Source organism: Haliotis asinina, chromosome 4 (genome assembly GCF_037392515.1).
Source record: "Haliotis asinina isolate JCU_RB_2024 chromosome 4, JCU_Hal_asi_v2, whole genome shotgun sequence".
NCBI lineage: Eukaryota > Metazoa > Mollusca > Gastropoda > Lepetellida > Haliotidae > Haliotis > Haliotis asinina.
In genome coordinates, this window is record NC_090283.1 from 78,132,528 (window position 1) to 78,147,315 (window position 14,788).

The 14,788-nt window shown below is 42.0% G+C and overlaps 1 protein-coding gene across 5 annotated transcripts; it reads left to right on the forward strand.

Moving 5' to 3' along the window:
- Positions 1-1,193: 1,193 nt before the first annotated feature.
- LOC137281927 (regucalcin-like) lies at positions 1,194-13,625 on the forward strand. Of its 5 annotated transcripts, XM_067813647.1 has the most exons (7): positions 1,194-1,847; positions 2,390-2,547; positions 5,537-5,702; positions 9,560-9,739; positions 10,923-11,147; positions 11,817-11,960; positions 12,625-13,625. In XM_067813647.1, coding segments are annotated over exons 1-7 (1,065 nt in total). In that variant the 5' UTR covers positions 1,194-1,846; the 3' UTR covers positions 12,816-13,625. The 5 variants fall into 5 exon arrangements, with proteins under 5 accessions (XP_067669748.1, XP_067669749.1, XP_067669751.1 ...); XM_067813648.1 differs by having other exon boundaries at positions 1,196-5,341; XM_067813650.1 differs by having other exon boundaries at positions 1,197-4,900.
- The last annotated feature ends 1,163 nt before the right edge of the window (positions 13,626-14,788 follow it).

Below are 14,788 nucleotides of genomic sequence, written 5' to 3' on the forward strand. Positions count from 1 at the left end.
TAATCCCTGGTACTGGTGTGTGATGCAACACTATTGTTGGTCCAGGAAACAAAGTAGTCATGTCTGCAAGCGTTGATACAATTCATCATGTGACGATTGATGCTTTTTGTAAGAAAGATAACATCTGACAATAGTTGTACTGATAATATCACCATATATAATATAACAAACTTAGTAAAAATTAACACTGTCCAGCCATAGTCAAAATATTGTTACTTGGTTACAGATGTAAATAATGAAACACACAACATTCAGTTACGAATTTGAACATAAAACACACGTGGTCAACCTTGCAATGACTGGTGTCTACCCTATGTAGGTGGTCAACCTTTCAGTGACTGGTGTCTTCCCTATGTAGGTGGTCAACCTTTCAATGACTGGTGTCTACCCCATGTAGACGGTCAATATAACTGATGACATTGGATACAGTGTTTTATGGGACATAGTGTTGGCAAAAGTGTCATGATTACATTGTAAATAAAGTCGGTCAAGGTCCCCTAATGTAAACCGACACTAAATAATGAACACATTGTGCACAATAATTCATGATATATCACGTTTGCATAGATCTGAAAAGTGGTCAAAGTGTCGTCGTGACCTTGAACATGTGGACAAGCTCAACCAAATCACCTGGTGTCTGCAGTGTAGGCTGTCCACATTTAGGTTGTACTTTGGGTCCAACTGTTTTTGAGCTATCGCGTAAACACGAACTGGGACGTGTGTACATACGAATTTTGTGACAAGAGGATTTCATTCCCTTCGCTTTATTTCGAAACGTTATTCACACTATATATATATACACAAAACACACCCGCGCGGAAGCGCATATATATATATATATATATACACACATGCACATATACACGTATATAGTAAACTACGAAGAGAAGCATGCCTACATAATGGACTACAAGGACATATTCAATCATGAAAAGTCAGTTGTAGAAGCATTAAAGTAAGATTATATTTGTTTGGGTTTTTTTGTTGTTGTTGTTGTTGCATGAGCATCGTTCTGAACGCATTTTTAGATACGATTGCATATGTCAGCCAAGTCAACGAGCCTGACCACCCAACTCGATCGGTCATGCTATTAATCCATGGATTATCGTTCCTAACTTGTCTGGTCTAGATTGGATTATTTACGGCACGCCGCCCTATAACTAGAATATTAATTAGTGTTAACATAATAAATTACCTTCATTGACGTATTACAATATTGTTAATAACATTAAGAATTAAAAACACGGATTAGTCATTATTTTACCTAAACGCGCATAGCTTCATACTATTAAACAGTAACATAAATACTTGAGCATTTAAAACGTCTGAATATCTCTTGCCTCGGATCTGCGTCTGGAGGTGATTTCGCAAAAGAATGAATATATTCTCGAATCATTGCGAGTAGGAACACTCTTCGAAACATCACCAGTTATTTCATGCGAGTCATACTTGGAGTTAGAGTGGTGTTTGCTGATGGATTTGGGTAGGAATTTGGGTCAAGGACGGAAATATAGACGTAGCAGCGGAAACTGATAGCAGCAGGGAGGGCGAGGCGAGCATCTTGCTTCACTAACACTGCGGGTCACAGTGGCATGATGCTTGAGTAATGTGTGTAGGAGCGATGTTATCCCTTGTCGTTTGAATGATGATTGTACGCACTATGGTCATGAACTTATATTGAGGAAATGGACAAAGTTTTACTAATACCTTATTACATTATATGCTATTGGAAACTGGAAATATCACAGATACACTGACAGCTTTCCACTACCGAAAGCCAAGGGTCACGCTGCTGCATATGACGACTATCTGACACATTCCGGGACGAGTATCTCTCAAGCTAACAAGTAAGTAAGTCCCATTTCATTCAAAGATTGTTTCCACACTGCGTGTGTATAATCATAGAGTATGTGTCGCCAGCGACTGAAGGGATGGTGTAAATCCAGCTGGGTTCGATAATAACAGGTTTTATAAGCACTGCATGTGAGTCCCATGATCCTTAATTTGGCAATCTACCTTCAGTTGTTGGCGATCAATTGTCTGGTTATGCAGTGTCTTGTATTAATCGTAACAAAGTTTTACATGTACAAACTAGTTTTATATTCCTATCTGTGATCTTCGAATGGTGTTTATTGTCCTTCGTTGATACTGCTTTATAATTGAACTCTAAATTTATCATTTATCTAGAATTTCTACCTGAAATATTTCCCATCTGATAAATCGTAATTCAATATTCACTCACCAGAGACAATTAATTAATGTTTAATTTATAGTCGATACTTCGGTCATACGGTTCCTCGTGTGTATTTTGGTATTTCTATAAATAAATGTAACATGCTATAAACATTGAATGTATACTCTAGAGAAGAGGATATACGTATTGATTCAGTGACAGAGTACTTGTCCTTCATGCACCCGGGCCAGGCTTTGTGTTGTGTGTGGCTTGGTATAGTGGTACCTCTTGCCATGAGAGCTGGTTCCACAAAGACTCGCGTTTTACAGCTACTCGAAGTCAGACGTCGTTCAGCAGACAAGTTAGTATGCTCGGTGAGGTTTTTCAATATCTAAGGATATTGTTTTATCATCACAATTTTTTTTCACATCCTCCAAAGTAGCTGATTCCCTTGGCGGTGAATGTTATGTGCGAACTTAAGACAAAACCAGTCAGAATGTGTGCAAGTACTGAAAACAATCATGAGTACTGGCAAGGAAAGGCTGGGTAATTCTAATGGCCCAAGTGACAATTAAAATTAGATCCCCAACAGATTTGCCCCTCGTCCGTATCAGACTGATCGTCAACAAGTGTAGCCTCTTACTCTAGATGGAAGACTGGTGTCACACATGAGCCCCTATAAATCTTGCATTCAATCCTTTTTCGAAGTGTTTGATCGTAGATAGAAGTAGTTCGACGTCTTAGACTTAGATCGGACAGCCCCATTTTATCCTACACAATATATCCTCGTGTCACTCAAGAACTGTCACTGAATTTTCAAAATAATATTTATATATTCTTATTTCCAAATATCTTATCTGGAAACTGGTTTATTTACGATTACACGATGCCATTTAGAAAGTGGTCAAATGCAACATATGTCATATTTGGGATTTCCCTTTCTCAGTCAAGTACAAAATTCTAGTGCTTTTTTGGCTGAGTCCCATCCGGGATTCGAACCCGCACCCTCAGAGTCCACTCAGTGGAAGTCGCTGTGGCTGAGCGGGCTAGGCGGCTGACTTCGTGTGCTGGCGATCAGGTGCCTGACTCTGAGGGTTCGGGTTCGAATCCTGGATGGGACTCAACCAAAAAGTGCTAGAATTTGTACTTTACTGAGAAAGTGAAATCCCAAATATGACATATACTCATGGAAAAATTTAAGGGAACGCATGAAATAGCTGTGAATTTTAATCTTTGAATCTGTAAGAGAAAAGTTCATACAGATGAAAAGGCTTATGTCAAGTGATGAAAATCAGTATCGGATGTGTCCCCCATGTCTCTGGAGAACTGCTTGGCATCGTCGTGGCATGCTGAATATGAGTGTGCGGATGGTACCAATCGGAATTATACGCCATTCTTCCTGGAGAGCCACGAAAAGTTAATCCAAATTGTTGGGTTGAACAGGTCTGTCCCGAACATTGAGGTCAAGAACATCCCAAAGATGTTCGATGGGGTTAAAGTCAGGGCATTGCAACACCCGGAAATCTGCAGTCCTCAGTCTGTCCCGACAAACATGAGCGATAAGAGGGTGGGCATTGTAAAGTTGGAACTCGAACATTCAACCTGCTGTACGCGCAAAAGGGATCAAAATCGGGTTCACGATATCGTACACCTGTTATCCTGCCATCAACACGCACAAGACCTGTTTTGTGGTTAAAGGTAAACCCGCCACACACCATATCAGAGCACCCTCCATAACGATCATGTTCTTTGATGGTTCAGGCACTGTGACGTTCCTCGACGCGTCTCCAAACTCAAATTCAACAGTCATTATGGTGTAGTAAGTACCTGCTCTCATCACTAAACATGGTGTTTCTTCATTGACGTACGGTTCTTCTTCCGTGGTTCCGTGCCCACTGCAGTCTCAAGCGCTTGTTTTGCTCATTCCTGTTGACTCCAACCAATGGACGGTGGCTTTTTAGACCAGCCGATTTAAGACGATTAGGCACTGTACGTAAACAAAGTCTGACGTTTGTTCTTCGCCTGAATTCCGTACTGATTTCGGAGGAGGATGTGAACCTGTCTCGCAGAGCAATAAGACGTAGGGTGCGGTCATCCCGTGGGGAGGTTTTCTTTTTCCGTCCCTGACCACGCCTCATTTTGACGTCACCAGTCGCTCTATAGAGATTCCAAAGTCTGGATATCACGCTAACAGACTTATGGAAAGTTGTTGCAACCTGTCGTAATGAGCTTCTACCATTAACCATGCCAATTGCCTCCCATTTCTGTGTCAAAGTTAAGTACTGTCTCGCCATGTTAACAATTTTTTTTACCGCTGTGTTTGACAGTGCACATACATGTAACGTGTAAGTCTAAGTGCATATAACTTCAGGAGCATGTAGTGCACGTGCATGGAAAGCATTATGGTGAGTTTGAGTGAACTCCTCTTCACGAAAAAGATAACACACGGCGCTGAAGTTAGTAAACAGAAATTTTGAATTGCCCTAAGAAACATGCCTTCCCTTATTTTTTTCCATGAGTATATGTTGTTTATTTACGTCAAACATATCCAGGTATTTTCACAGCGTTTCACAATCACGGCATGGCAGCCCTCTCTCTAGGGCGCAAAAGAGTGTAGAGAGATAACCATATTACAGACAGTTAAGAGGTCATATCCATTGAGAGGTTCATACGGATTGAGGTCAGGGCGGTTTACAAACCGGGGTGTTTTAGACGCGACGCGTGTCGGTAAGTATATGTTTCCGCTGTTACCGCTTTAACATGACTTATGGCCTGATGAAACAGGTTGTCCAGCAGAGCACTCATTAACTGAATGGATGGACCATAACATTTGCAGCACAAACGTTTGTTTATCTTCATTTGCTAAGGCACTACACAGCACTATACCCAGGCTCCTAATAACCGAGTAGAGCGCGGACATTCCGTTATATAACATTACAAACAATCCGCATTGTGAGCCAACAAGCACGATTATCGGGTCAGAAACAATCAACAAGGGTTAGAAACAATCAACAAGGGTGATACTGACTTAATCTCGCGTTATCATGTCAAGGGCATACCCTTCAGTTGTCAGCTCGGTCAGGTCCATTTGTAAGCCCGTACAGTTGACTAAATGTACCGTCACTTCAGTTTTTCAACAGACTGTCCCAAAGGGATATGATAGAAGGGGTAGGTAGTGGGGTTGGGGTTGGGGTTGGGTTGTGGTTGGGGTTGTTTGTGTGTGTGTGAGAAGCGTTAAAAAGCAGTTAAACGTATTTCATTCCTGTGTTGCATTGCACGAGGTAAAAATATCGTTGTAGCACTTATCACGTACTAACCTCATCTCCACTATCTCCCTATGTGTATGTTTTTATCCTCCGTCAGATCATGTCGGAGAAGATTGAAGTCATTGTGAAGAACAGTACTCGGGTTGGGGAGGGCCCTCACTGGGACGACTCCACAAGGTGTTTGTACTACGTGGACCTTTTCGTTGGTGACGGCTACAGATACAACGCCGTCACAGGTGACCACAGCCGACTAGACTTTGGAGGTGCGTTCATTTGTGAACTTGTGTGCATGTTTGGATACGTCTAGCAATATCCCTGCTCTAACACGAAGGTCTGTAAATATTCACGGTATGACCTCATAACGAGTGACATCAGGTGCCATTGAAACACACATCATCACCCTATCCCGTTAGTGACATAGGTTGCTACAAATCAGTTTTGTAATCAATAATACCAGGGCTTCTTGTTCGCTGCCCTGGGTCACTCACTTCCCACTCGTAATCGCCAAAACCTGATTCTCAAAAAAAGTTCAGTATGAAACGTCGTCTTTGCAGTGAATTTACAGAGACTGTCCTAAAGCTTGTCAGTGGATGCTCTTCCTTTGCACAAACAGCATATTTTAAATGTCATGATTGCTTCTGCTATCTTCTTCACTATGCTTTTAAACTTTTTTTGAATAGGCCCGTATACAGCCTCAGGAGAATTCCAGCCTGCAAACCCGATCTTGCCCTTTTTGATTTGATTTCTGATTTATTTATGTCATTGAATTTTCTGTCCCCTTTGAGAGCAATGTCCCTGGAAGAAGTCGCTGTGTGGGCTACGTGTAGACGGGGCTAGGGTTCTGAGCTGACGATGAGCCTTGCCAGGCTGACTGTGTCAGGGTCACCTGAATCCTCTCCGCTGCACATTTATTTTCACCTGTAAAACATAATAATAATATTCAGGAAAAGCATAATAAATATGCAGACCTCGCCTTTGAAATGTCTCACTTGCATTCCAAGTACACTGAAAGGTTTTGGAAACTGTTGTGGTCTGCACCCGGCAACTGTAACCTGGAGGCACCATTGGTCAGTGAGTGTGACCATTCAATGCATGAGAAAGTAACTAGGTCGTTGTCTGTTACATCTCAGCAATGTGATTGGCAAGATTCAGGAAAAGCATGATAAATGTGTGGACCTTGTCTTTGAAATGTCTCGCTTGCATCCCAAGTACATTGTCGTCAGGCTCCCCATTGTTCTTGGTCGGTTCGAGTAGGCAGTGTTTCCTGCGAGAAGTCCCATTCGCTGTCTGGGCTAAGTGTAGGGGGCGAGGGCCCTGAGCTGATGATGAGCCTTACCGGCCTGACAGTGCCAGGATCACCCCAACCCTCTCTGCTGCTTATCTATCTTAATCTGTAAAACATAATAATATAAATAATGACGGTTATAATTGTGTGAAAAAGCGTGCTAACTGTAATGGGGCCAATTCTGATGAATCCAGGTCATGTCCCGTGTGGCAATGGGAATCACAAATAATGAAACTGAAATGTCAAAACAACATTTCGTACCTAAATGCAAATCAATTAAACCTGACCTACTGCACGTGATGCATTCACTTGCTCTGTAACAACATCCTATATTTCATGATAGACTGACTTGACATGTGTAACATACGTAAACCGATTCCTTTCTCTTTAAGTGTTCAGATTACTCCCGAAGTCTAACGATCTACGTCAGGTTCTCCAACAGAAATTAATCAAAATAAACAATCTGAAACGTCTGCTTCGAAACCAGTTAGTGACATTTGACAATGAAGAAAGGAAATATATTAAAAAGAGACAAGCAACCTGCTGCCCCTTCATCTTCTGACGTTCCAAAACATAAGACATTTGGACCTCTAGACATTTGGACGGAGGAATAGTTCCTCTATCAATTCTCGTTTTCGATCGCCATTTGAGCTATCATGCCTGTGTTGCCCCCTATAATGCAATGGAAATGCAGAGAACTGAAGAATAACTTTTGTGAGATACAGTTGCTGACACAGGACACAGGAAAAAATGCAACCGGAGATTTTTTTAGGGGGGGTCTATGGTATTAAGGGGGATATTGATTGCTCACTATCAGTTCTTGTTGCCTGATTCATGTATAAAAATCCGTTCGGAAATATTTGATGAAATATGGACTGCCGGGAACTCCCCACCTCCACTGTGTAATGCCACTGAAGTCCCTATCCCAGAGCATAGCTGCGATTATACTGATCTGTCTCTTTATGGACATACAACTTATACACATGGGTATTTATTGAAAGGCGAGGATTCTCAGTTTTGCATCCGTTGTGAAGAAAGAATCACGGTCAAGCACGTTCTGCTTGACAACATTGCATCGTCACAAAGGATAAATATTTCAGCGTAACAGCAGTTAAACATCGTTTTAGAACTGTTAACTTCACTTAATTATTATGTTATTATTGTCCAGGAGCATCCGTCGTTGTTGCTCTCTGGTAGTTCCGGATGGTGGACAAGTAACAGGGAAGACAAGAGTCGACGGTAGAGATGAAGGCAACATCAGGCAACATCATGTTTTATTATTGTTTGGCTGAATGATGGTCGAAATGGCATATACGGTGGTAAACGTGTGACAGAACGCACATCAGGACTGAGTGGACAATGATCCCGATGTGGAGACCCGCTCTGTCGCTTACACACATTCAGAAGTCCGACGGCGATCCATCATCGTCGACGTAGCCGTAGGTGGGGCGACGGCCTTGGCCGACACCCCGACTTAGCCGTCCACTTCTGTCGATGATCTGGTTTCCCTGCTTTCTCCAGCTGGTAGGTCTCCCCGACTGATCATATCAGTCAGGTTCTTATACACAGGGCCATTACGCCACCTTCTGCAAGGTCAATGGCCCATGCACACGTACATACGTAAGATTCGCCGACATAGGGAGGTGTTAATTGACATGTATTGATAGCGTTTACGAGTGAGTGCGTGAGTTTAGTTTACACTACACTCAGCAATATTCCAGCTATGTGGCGGCGATCTGTAAATAATCGAGTCTGCACCAGACAATCCAATGACCAACAACACGAGCATCGATCTGCGCAATTGGGAACCAAGTCAGCGATCCTGACCACCCGATCCGGTTTGTCACCTCTTACGACAAGCATAGTCACCTTTTATGGTTGATGAAGGCCTATTCTACCCCTGGCTACAGATACTGCCCCATACCATGAGGTCTCCTCCACTGACCGGAGGAACTTCTTGAATGCAGATTGGCGCCAGTCGCTCTTCCCTATGTCGAAATACTAGAATTCTAACATCGTTTCAGAGTACGGAGTATTCTCACTGCAACCGACGTAAGCGTGCACTGACAGTGTAGACGGGTCAAGGCCATTCCACTGAAGGAGCGGTACCAGCAATACCTTGTCATCGAATGTCGTCTGACGATGTCTACTTGCAATATGGACGTCACGAATGTTGTTCCGGAGGTGCATCTGCTTGATATAGCGACCGCCGTTGTGACACTGGATCTTCCCATTTTGGGTTGCCATCTGGTCTGTTTACTGGATACGCTTGATCAACTGGCTGATGGTGGCCAAGCTACAGCTGAAGGTTCTTGCCAGCTGATTGCGTGAAGCTCCCACATCGCCCATTTTTTTGCGAACATTCACGATGGGTTTTAGATTATTGCAAGCATGCTCTGTCCAAAATCAGACATATGCGTTTGTTCCATTGTCTAACAATCAAGTTTTTCACATTTGAAAAAGGTATGATTTGTACTAATGTCGTCAGCTGCATCGCTGTCGGAACCAATTTAATTATAACATGTTCTGCCTCCAACTACTTTCGTAAGGGCTAAATGTATTTATGTTTGCTCACTAACACTAATCTTATGATTTTGTGTTTCTTCTGTGTTAGAATATGAAATTATGTAAGCTGTTTTCTTTTTCTAGGTATCTCGTGGACCAAAGAAAGTATCAGTTTAATTTGGCATGTTTCGGATTGTATTGTGTTCGGAAATCCAAACATAACTGTGTATAAGTCCTCTAAGCACAAGCTTCCCTTTAGTTGTTCTTGGTTACTACCCCTCTTTATATAAACTTTTCAAACGATCCTATCATCATGTTTCATGAATGAAGACACAACAGTGAGCGTCATCATTCCGCGCCAGAAGGGTGGCTTTCTGGTGAGTCAGAGAACAGACCTCGCCATCTTGGATTCATGGGACAGTGGCAAGGTTACCAGTATTGCAAAGGTCGAGGCCGAGGCTAATATGCTCAATGACGGCAAAGTGGATGCTTGCGGAAGACTCTGGATAGGTAGGTTCATGTATTTTTGTGTCTCGTGTTCAATATGTGTGTAAGAGCTTTTTGACATTCACCAACTGAGGCCACGTAGTGTGAGGCATTGTAGTTCAATCCTGGCGACTCGTTAAGGTCCGGGTTAGAATGGGTCTTCAGCAATACCATGTTTGCTTGTCGTAAGATGCGACTAACGGGATCGGGAGGTCAGACTCGCTGACGTGTTTGACACATGTCATCTGTTCCCAGTTGCACAGATCGATGCTCATGGTGTTGATCACTGAATTGTCTGGTCCAGACACGATTATTTACAGATCGCCGCCACATAGCTGGAATATTGTTGATCACTGAATTGTCTAGTCCAGACACGATTATTTACAGATCATCGCCACATAGCTGGAATATTGTTGAAAACTGAATTCACTCACTCACTCACTCCTAGGACTTTGACAAGGTCACCAGAGTGCAAGGCCGATCGAGGCCGACGCTAATATGCTCAGAATGCTGATGGTTCCTGAACACACTTGTTCGGTAAGCTCCCTTTCTTGGGTTGCCTGTTGAGTTAGTGAGCGTTTTCAGTAAAACGACCTTTCATGTATGTGCCATTGAGCATACACAGTATTAGTGTTGTAAATCGAAAAATACAGAATCATAGCTCCAGTATTTGAGGTCTCGCATGTATTAAGCATTTTTCCGTGAGTAAGATTAAAGCCATTGAGTGAGTGAGTGACTTAATCAGCAATCCGCAATATTTCGGCCATATCGCGAAGAGAACATGTGAAAATGGAATATGTGTATTCCGTTTGTAGAACAGTAACTCACGTATTTGAGGTTTCATTAGCAGATTCGCCTTCAGTATAACGAGGATAATAAACCACACGCAGCGCCATGGCCGTCCTTGAAATCTTTAAATTCAATTGTCGTCTGTTCAAGTGTCCGCCCATGCAGCGACAAAGATCACTCAGTCATATTGCTTAGAAAATGTGTTGATATTATTTGTACGAAACTCTCCTGGAACAATAATATATGATAGTTTCCGCACAGGTCTTGTTTCTGTGGTAAGGTTTGTCACTTTATGTTGATACAGCTACGTTTAAATAACATGTATCAGCTTATATACTCTCGGACATACTGCTTTTTGAAATATGTCGACATTATTTGTAACCTCCCCAAGAATAACTACAATGAAGTTTCCACACAGGGTCTTGCTTCTGCGGTAAGGATATCCCTGACCCCCTAAAGTGGCCGAAGAATCAGGGCTCATTGTACAGTCTGGATGCTGATGGTAGCGTCAAAAAACACATCAGTAACATCAGCATCAGCAACGGCATGGACTGGACTGACGACAACAGCGTCATGTACTATATCGACTCCATTCCCAGACAGATCTGGGCCTTCGACTTTGACATAACAGCTGGGACTATCAGTAAGTAGCCAGTGGTTCGCCAAGCAGTCAGGACACAAGCACTTTCCTGAGTTATGTTCAGTGCCTTCATTCCTGCATTCTGCCTGATTCTTCCATGCAGTGCATTGGATACTGAAATCATTTATTAAAACCACACTTCCAACATATCACAAAAACTGGACCTTCTTGTGTTTTAGAAGTAGTCCATGTCGGACTTCTGTGCGTGTAATGTGGTTGTCAAGATCAAGGCAAACAACGGAACATCACTTACAAAATGTTACTGTTGCATATAACGGAACAAAGAGTCCCACTCCCAATAATGTTTGTACCTTCAGTTGCGTACCCCACTGTCTCGTGACTGAACTAATAGTAGGATCGTGCGTGAAAGTGTATAAAAATGATGTCCATATATGCTCGATTCTGCAATAGTCTGACTGACACATTATGTTTGAATTAGGACTGACAGATTCATAAACACGTATTAAACATTACATTTGTCATCGGATCGGATCTTTGTACATTTAATTCATTGCAACTTAATTCTGCATAAATAAACGGTAGGAGTAGAACCGAAAACTGCTCGGCGTTCCAATAAACCTCCACTTTAGCTGATGCATGATGTTTCTCAAAGGTTCGATCAGTACAACCAATTTTCTGCTAAGTCACCGTGCTGTTTTGGATTTGTTTCAGGCAACAAGAGAACTGTAGTAGACTTCAGCTCTACTGAAATTCCTGATATGGGGTGTCCTGATGGAATGACCATTGATACAGAGGGAAAATTGTGGGTGGCCTGTTTTGATGCTGGGAAAGTTGTCCGAATTGATCCCGAGACTGGTAAGTGGGTAAGAATATTGGTGACGTATTGGTGACGTATGGAACATCTGTAGAAAAAAGAGCTAATCAGTCTTCCTACATTGTTGTGAGCAGATTCGAACTATTGACTTATTTATATGGGACAAGTCTCGTTGTCAACACCTTTTGGGAGGAACGATAGCAGTGGGGAGTTTCAATGTCTGGGACTCCCGAATTATCTTTCAGATACTGGATAATACTTAGTTCGAGTTTCTTTCATTATTATAGCGTTGTATGACAATTGGTGGACATAAATATCATACCATATTCACATGAACTAGCCCAATGATGATCCTGAAGAAAGTAAATATCTTCAGCGACCCAAAGATGTACTAAGAGAAAGCAAAATTTTTTATGATCACCCTCAGTGAATCTTTGAAGGGCTTTCAGATGTGGAAAGCATACGAAAAGTCAGATTTATGGATGTCAACTTCTGTATCATGGATAACACAATGTTTTAGTGCGTATGCTTGCTCCTTCATCACGTGATATGTTAATTACAGGGCCAAACAACATTGCAACGAAACAATCTGCTGTCACGTAGGTGAAATGTAGCAGAATGAGAGTTAAACAACACACTAAGTACAGTCAGAATGTGCTGCGATTTATGTGTTGGTTATAATGGACCGATATTGTTTATGTCTAGGAACCGTGATTAGGACTGTCAAGTTCCCTTGCGAAAAGATAACTTCGTGCTGCTTTGGAGGAGAGGACTTGACCGACCTGTACGTCACATCAGCGACCCCGCCACTGGAGAATACAACATTGGCTGGGTCACTCTTCAAGGTTACGGGCCTAGGAGTCCGAGGTCGCAAACCTAACATATTTGCGGGATAAGTGTTTGTCTGTTCAATGCGTTTTTCAGAAAAAAGAAATCGTGCATAACTCGTATACAACTCATTTTGATGTAATGCAACTATTTAAGTTCAGTGTTTAACGGGACTGCATTCAGGAGGGAATGCCTATTGGAACTAAGGGATTAATTGTTGTGTATACAGTTTAATTTTCCGACGCTTTCGCTGATGCTTCGACGAAATATGAACAATAAATATTCTGAGAAAAGAATAGTTGTCCTCATATACAATAAATGGTAGCCTGCTTGGCCTGGATCCTTAAACCGCTCCCTAACATAATGTCCTGATTCACTGACAGAATTAAGTGGGCTAAAACCAAAAACTGTTTTACGGTCTGTGTTCAGCAGACTATGGTCCCGATATTAGCCAACATGTTGACAATATACTGTTGTGAAACAATGGGGACCTTGGTGTGCTGATTAGCTCTTTGTGTTATTGGGCTGAAGAGACACAGTGAGTTCAGCTCACTATCCACTTTAGTATATACACTGACAGTTGAATGGGGAAAAAGTTACAATGTTTCTCTCACTGATGATTTTTGAGACTTGGAATATACACCAAAAGCTGCAACCACTTGGCGCGACCTTGACCTTGGTATTGCCGATGTGACGTTAAACATCAGCTTACTCACTCAATCTGCTGCACTAACATAAAACGTGTATACATCAAACCATTGTGTGACCTCATACGAAACTTTTACGAGATATCTCAAGTATCAAATCCAAGACTCGTGCATGTATTGTACGTATGCTCTGTATGGTCACCTTTACTTAAATAAAGATTTTGCATATTATCCAAGTTGTATATTATCCAAGATTTGCCTCGGATGTGGCAGCTCAAAGTCTGTCCTTCAAAATATTTCTTTCGTGATATTCCCATCCTGGTGCCATGGTCATGAAGCTTTTGAGTATCACGGATGTCAGTTTCACCTCACTGCAGAGGAACCACTCATCGTTATAACAGTTTTCAATTGTAGTACGGATCTATAGTCTACAGTAGGTTTTCCCAGGGGTGGGATTCACCCTACAAATGTGTCCTGGGATTTCATCCTACCTATTCTATTATTTCCAAGCGAGTTTCAGACTGGATAACCTGGCAGCAGTTCCACCTCACTATACTAACCTATTCCACGTCTTAACTGGACCATGGAAACAGACTGTCACAAAGTCAAATAAAACAATGGTTGGTACGTGTGAGTCACGGCTGTGTTGTCCGCTGCCATTATCAGTTGAGAGGATAACCACGTGGACATAAAGGTCAGGGTGGAGAGCAAAGGACTGTGATATTCACACATGACACATTTTGGTTAGTACATGCACCAGTTTTTTGCACTTTTACTGATTTAACGCCATTCATGATCTGATGAAATGGGACGATTCAAGTTTTCCGGATGACAGTGAGCGAGTCATCACACCGCCGTTTCTCGCTAACGCATGCATAGCAATAGGTGACCTCATGCAGCTATTAATCGAGAGTGGAGCAGACAATCCAGTGATTGATTGCACATGTGATTGACAAGCGATCATCAATGCCATTTGAATATGACTACACAACAGTGAGTGAGTTATAATTTAACGTCACATCGGCAATATTTCAGCAATATCCTGACGAGAACAAACATGATTATAAAGAATATCTATATGTTACGAAACCCGCCGTCAAAGCACGGCAAGATAACTAGAGTCTCACAATTCGACTTTAAAACTAGCATCTGCAGTTAAAAATAACAGACAATAACAATAACAGTTGTTACGGTTAAGAATTTACCGTGACAACAATTTAAGAAATCCGCTTGTAAACCAGCAAAACAAAACAATGACAAGTTGTTTACGTTCAAATTCTGTTATTATGCAACGAGAGCAAGGTATACAAAGTCACAAGTCAACACAACAATGAAGATTTCAGGTACAAGTCAAGAGAGACAAAATCTAAGTCAATGGGTCACAAAATACAATA

What these genes read in the sequence shown, in the direction of transcription:
- LOC137281927 (XM_067813647.1), top strand. An exon ending in CATAACAGCTGGGACTATCA is followed by an intron (nt 11,148 to 11,816) that starts GTAAGTAGCCAG and finishes GATTTGTTTCAG; the next exon opens with GCAACAAGAGAACTGTAGTA. An exon ending in CCGAATTGATCCCGAGACTG is followed by an intron (nt 11,961 to 12,624) that starts GTAAGTGGGTAA and finishes GTTTATGTCTAG; the next exon opens with GAACCGTGATTAGGACTGTC.